This window comes from Aplidium turbinatum, chromosome 5 (genome assembly GCF_918807975.1).
Source record: "Aplidium turbinatum chromosome 5, kaAplTurb1.1, whole genome shotgun sequence".
NCBI lineage: Eukaryota > Metazoa > Chordata > Ascidiacea > Aplousobranchia > Polyclinidae > Aplidium > Aplidium turbinatum.
In genome coordinates, this window is record NC_137476.1 from 7,380,450 (window position 1) to 7,386,804 (window position 6,355).

The following is a 6,355-nucleotide window of genomic DNA, read 5'->3' on the forward strand; positions in this document are numbered from 1 at the left end:
AGCCCCCTGTTGGTGTCAAAAACATCATTTCCGCCCCTGCTAAAATTACCCCCCCACTCTCAGGAAGTTTCCGGAACCCCTGGCTGTAGAGCTGTAGCCTATAATAGTAAGCATTTGAAGAAATGCACTGCTAACTGCACCAACAATATTTTTACATTTACTGTAGCCAACTCTAGGCCAGGAAAGGCCTTTTGTATTCAGAATTATTTCACCTTTAGCCTACTGCAAGAGAAATGTCCAAGACCAGTTACGGCTCGTGATCATTTGGAATAGAGGGGCTACAGTTTTGATTCGATATGTTTATTGGCCAATGAAGATTTTCTTATAGTTTTAAAAGATATGAGAGAAAAAGAAATGTCCAAGACACTGAAAAAAAGTTTTTGATTGATGCTTAAGTTTGAAGAATTGCTACTGCGTAAAAAGTAACTGGTTATTTTCTTAACTATTCAGATAAGCAAATTGTTAGTATTTAGGCCTTCTTGATCAAGAACTTGAATAGAAATTGTAATATCAAGAATCCAAGTCTGCGGTTGCCGCAGCGCGCATACAGCAATCAAGCAATATTGACTCACCAGTCTCAGCTTTGAAAGAATCGTACGGAAATGAGGAAATTATTATCCAGTAAAGCAATTGAAGTTCAGTACAAAATTTATCAAACAATGATCAGTAAGGCAATAGGCTTAATTGTATTACATGCTGTATTTTTATTTAACATCTTGTTTGCTGCGCTTATCAAATCGGTTTGAGACAAGTTTTCCGAATTTTGTATTTGAGAGTCTTAAAAAGGCGATGATAAAATAAATTGTGATGTCATAGAAGACTCAGCAAGGTGAAAAAATTGGGAAACTGGCTCAGGGTAACCATACGAACCAATCAATCAATCAATCAATCAATCAATCAATCAATCAATGTTTTAGTTGTCAGTAACAGGAACATAGGTACATGTTCGAAAAATGCAAGTAATATACATAATGCAAAAGTTACACAAGTTCCCATACCGTCAGGGAGACAACGAAACGACCATATACGGTCTACTAGTCAATTGCCACGCTACGGAAATGACGATTTTGTCATTTAAAATAAACTTACAAGAGAAAAATAAATAAAACGTGAAAACGTTCCCGCGCTTCAACATCCGCACCAAGAAAAAAAAAAAAAAAAACATATTTAAGATAACGTAGACCTAAACACAAATGACAATTTGGTTTCCATAACATATCACTCACAATGCACTGTAGCTTTGTAAAATTAACGTTTTGATCTCTTTTTTAAAACAACCGAGAAAAAAAAATATACCAGTCAACTCATAAGTTTAACAATTTGATTACAAAAAAACTAATTTTCACAATTCAAACTTTTATTTTAATGATAATAAATTAAATCTTAGTTCAGAACAGACAATTTTTTGTATGACTGAATTTCTATTTAAAAGCCTACTTCTTGTCTTATCCACATTTTTCCCAAATTTCAATTCATGATTTCTGTAGGTTAAAAATTTTTGAAGATAAAATTGTGATTTTTCTGTTATAATATGTTCTTGTATTGAGTTTTTCTCCAAGTCTTAAATTTGCGCAAATCCAGTTTTAAGATCTGGAGAGCAAAAATTGTAGCCTACATCCTACTTTCAAAAAGCGCAGGAAAAAACCTGCTTGTCATGATATGTGCTGAGGCATAATGATTTATGTGTAGCTATTCGTTGCAGAGTATTTATTTTATTTAAATTTGATTTATTGAAATTATCACGTGATTTGGGATATTTTCGGCTCTGTTTGTTTCACAAACTTGGTTGAGATTTTATGGGGACGTCAATTTTCTGAAAATGTGGCAGCACTGAGATGAAAGTTGGGGAGGATGGAGAGGGAGAGTTTCGAGGCTGGAGAGTGCAGACATAAGTTTGTTTACTTTTATAAATTTTTTTTGTTAGTAAAATTAATGTTGTCGCTTGATATGTGCGGGAATGTAGGACGCGTGTTTTTCGTGTAGCATAAATTAGAATGTTTGTAAACAGTAAGGGTCGAATGCAGAAAGGTAGCTCAAAACTAGTTTTAAGCAAGCCGGGCTTAGATAGTGGCTTGAACCGAGTTTTGCGCTGCAGAAACTATTCTTACTTTAAGCCAAGCTTAAAACTCGTTTCATTCCAGGTTTTGAGCCACCAATTTAAGTCGCCAAAAAAGGCGACTTAACAGCGGCGGATCTTGACTTAAACATTTTTGCAAACTGGATTTTAAAGGATTGTGGTGAAGTTGTGTAATTAGTCCATCGTGCAGGGCACTTTTTGAAGCTTGCTAAAATGTTCATTCTCCGTCTGTAGAACACTGTACGCCTTTCTGGAAATGCTGAAGCTTACTAGCAGCATTTCATACGACCAGGTTAAATACGGTAATAATAATAATAACAATATTTATATAGCGCCACATCCACAGTCAAACTATGCTCCTGGGCGCTGTACATGACAATGGTGATAATTAATACGGTACTTTCAGTCATAATGTTCATTGAAGTAGAACGTTTTCAAGCGAGCATTGAATTCATTTAAATTTTCAGCTTCTTTCACACAAATAGGTAAACCGTTCCAGCAACTGGCAGCAACAACTGGGAAGGTACGATTTCCATATTGTGTCTTACATAAAGGGTTGCACAGAGCAATTGATGTTGAGAACGCAAAGTTCTGGCAGGTTTATAATGAACAAGCAAAGTGTCCAGATAGTTCGGAGCAAAACCATAGAAAACTTTATAAATTAATAGATATATTTTAAAGAGAAAATTCTGACCAGATTTATTTGAGTTACAGGTGGAATGTTCCTATTTAGCTCCTTGACAAACCTCCAAATATTTTTGGTTCACTGCTATTTTTCAGTTACAAAGTTGTTAAAAAACGATTGCTACTTGCAGGGGCGCCGGAACGAGTTTTCACTGGGGGGGGGGCAGGATTATAAAAAAAGGGCACTTTTGTTGCTGAAAGGCCCATTTTTTTATAGTTTTAAAACAACATATAGCGATAATGCTCATCTTTCAGCTCATTATCGAGTAATGATACAAGTGTCAGGTATACAAAGAACAATGGAACGGAAGGGCATCATGCTATGTTATAATGATGCAAGCCCGCAACCAGGGGGGGGCATTGGGGGCATTTGCCCCCCCCGAAATTTTTTGAAAAAATTTTAAGCGTTCTATGCAGTATGAAATGTACTATGAATAGACGTACGTCGTACACGTACAGCCATAGCCTACTGTAGAGTGTAGACTATCGAAACCGAAAGTAGGCTACGCTGGTTGGAAGCCATGCTAATGTTTTTGTTCGATAAATTAGGCTGGCATCCTCATTATCTGTTTCGTTAGCGTATACATAATGTCAGCATCCATTATCACCATAAAAAGCGTGTAAAAACAAGTAAATAGTTCGAGATCAAAAGCAGCTGCGATGAACAAATGAGCATTGTTTTGCGTTTTGTAAAAAACAAAGCTATTCATGAGGTTTTTATGGGATTTGAGGAACTCCATGCAACTACTGGTGAAGGAATTGCTAAGAAATTGCTAGAGGTTTTGTCTTCCTATGGACTAAATCTCGAAAAGATGCGAGGTCAAGGCTACGATGGATGCGCATCGATGAAAGGGTACGTTTATGGTGTGCAGGCACATGTGAAAAGACAGTACCCTACTGCTGTGTATATGCACTGTGCTTCACACGTATTGAATCTGGTTGTTTGTAAGGCTTCCAGTGTAGCTGCCATAGCTAATTGCGTGAGCACAATTAAGGACATCACCACATTTGTTAGAGGTTCAGCAAAGCGCATGAAAGCATTGCAACAGAGCAGTGAATGCATTTCGGGTGCACGTAGGAGTAAGTCACTCACACGCCTGTGTGAAACCAGGTGGGTGGATCGTCACAAGAATGTCACAAAATTTGTGGAAATGTTTCTTGTCGTGCTTGACACACTTGAAGGAATGACAGAGTGGTCAGATACAACTGCTGCTGCCAAGGCATCGCAATATTTATGTGCTATGCTCTCTCCAAAATTTGTTGTATCTCTTTGTGTGTGCGCCAGATTTTCAAGATTACTTTTGGCGATTTCTAAAATTCTTCAATCTCCAAATATGGACCTCACACAGTGTGCAAAGGAAATTAGCGGAGTTCAAGCAGTTGTATTTGATTGCAGAGAAAATGCAGTTGCTGATTTCAAAACAATATATTCTAAGGCCCAAGAGCTGTCTCTAAGTTAGATGCAATAACAATACCTAGGAAAGCTGGTCGCCAATCAATGAGAGCAAACTACGAGACAAATGATCCGGAAGATTTCTATCGTCAATCTGTATAGGCTACATACCATATGTAGATGGCCTTCTACAAGAATTGCAGGGAAGATTTCATAAGCATTTTAAAACAGCTGCCCAAATTCAACTCATTGTGCCTAGAAATGTCGCTTCAACGAGTTATAGTGACATTGACAATACAGTAGCCTACAATTTTACAAAGGAGACATTGACTGCGAAGCCATGATAGATGAACTTGCCAGGTGGAAAATTAAGTGGGAACAAATTCTTGAAAGTGAAAGGCCAGCAAGTGCGATTAATGCGGTGTCAGCAGTAGAATCCCAAAAAGAGTTTTATCCAAACATTTACAAACTCTTGATAATTTTGGCTACACTTCCAGTCACAACTGCTTCTGCAGAAAGAACATTTAGCTGTCTACGTCTCTACGACGCTTGAAAAGTTTGAAATGGCTCGTTTCGGTGAGTCCGATCCCTTAACGGGGGATTTTTTCAATTTTTTTTTTTAAATTATCGGGTACCGTAGCCTAATTATCATTGCCGTTTTACGGTTAGGGGTTAGGGATTAGAGGTTAGGAACTCACCGCTTCGGACTCACCGAATTGGACTCACCACTATGGGACAGGACAGGCTTTCTGGACTAGCTCTCGTGCAAATCCATCGTACTCAAATTCCAAGCGCGGAATTGGTGTTAAACGAACTTGCCAAATCAAGTAGAAAGTTAGACATTATGCTCTAAAATAAAATGTCATTTTGCATTTGCAAAGTCAACTTCTTTGGGCCTACAAACATAAAAACTTGGTGAGCCAACAAAATGTTTCAGGATTTTAATTTGTAATTACCGTGTTGAGTTCATTCATATGTATCTGTTTGTTTATGTTGATGTAAATATATGTTATTGATTAATTTATGACTCCAGTCGTGCCAATGCAGTTCGTAGCCTACAGATGTTGTATTTTATTTGTAATCGACTGAACAGTGAACACATTACTGTTTTATCGTAATTTTCTTCCTTGGGTAGTCATAGCTAAATGAGAAAAGGTTACAAAGGCGAGTTTCCTTTAATGCTGTACTAAACAAAAACGTGATTGACATAAGTTATGACCACTGAACCGTAACATGGTAGTGCCACACACTCTATCAATGGGCGTGGACATTAGGCTAACATAAAAATGTCACAATGCATCATTTTAATGTTTGTTCTTTGATAAAAATTAAATGCCCCCCCCGAAAATATTTGCTGGTTGCGGGCCTGTAATGATGTAACCTACAGTGATACAGAATTTTGTGTCTTGAATATTATGTTGAGGCAAAAAGAAAAGATTATAATTAGGCTGAAAGGAAATAGCAGAAATTGCTATTGTTGTCTACTACATGCTTGCTAGTTGCTGTCAACATGCTTTGTCTTACAACAGGCTACTAACTTGCTACCACCAACTGGAAACTGCGTTTCAAATTCAATTGTGATGTAACATAAGGTATTATGGTGTCATTAATAAAGCATCCCTAATTACACGAACAACTTCTAAACTTACAATATTACTTTATTTGTCGGGTAGGTTTCAAAAATCACCATTGCAAGTCGAGTGACGTCACACTTTGCGTCAAAAACGTGGCTTAAAACCAGTTTTATTATGAAGCGCAGCTCAAAGGGTGGCTTGGCCAAGCGACCTTGCAAATTAGTTTCTGCAGCGCGCTCAAGTTTTAAACCGAGCTTGACTGAAACTCCGCTTGCCTGAGAAGAGCTTGGCGTTAAGTTAGGTTTATTTTGAGCTATCTTTCTGCATTCGACCCTTAGTCTGAAAGCAGATGTCTCAAGGACTCATTCAAAATTTAGTATCTTATCATGCCGTAATAAAAACAACTTAACAAGCGTAGTCTTTGAAAACAAGTAGGCTATAGAACAGATTGAAGTCTATTTTTGACGATTCTACAGCACATCACCGGCTTGCAAACATTGTGGGTGATTTTTGATGGCTTGTTTATATTCTGGTGTGAAAAGTTTTAGACATCGACTCCTTAAGTTAAGGACTGGAATGTTACGACCTCGGGGTTTGCAACTTGAGTCTGAAGGATTCTGGGCGTTC

General features: G+C 37.6%; 1 protein-coding gene across 1 annotated transcript; it reads left to right on the forward strand.

The window, feature by feature from the left end:
* The first annotated feature begins 3,480 nt into the window (after positions 1 to 3,480).
* Positions 3,481 to 4,221, forward strand: LOC145770897 (52 kDa repressor of the inhibitor of the protein kinase-like). The gene has a single exon (XM_082582641.1). It carries the CDS (start codon positions 3,481 to 3,483, stop codon positions 4,219 to 4,221), a length of 741 nt encoding a protein of 246 aa, XP_082438767.1.
* Positions 4,222 to 6,355: the final 2,134 nt, after the last annotated feature.

Coding starts and splice junctions, on each gene's coding strand:
- LOC145770897 (XM_082582641.1), top strand. CDS start 3,481: ATGGGATTTGAGGAACTCCATGCAACTACTGGTGAAGGAATTGCTAAG.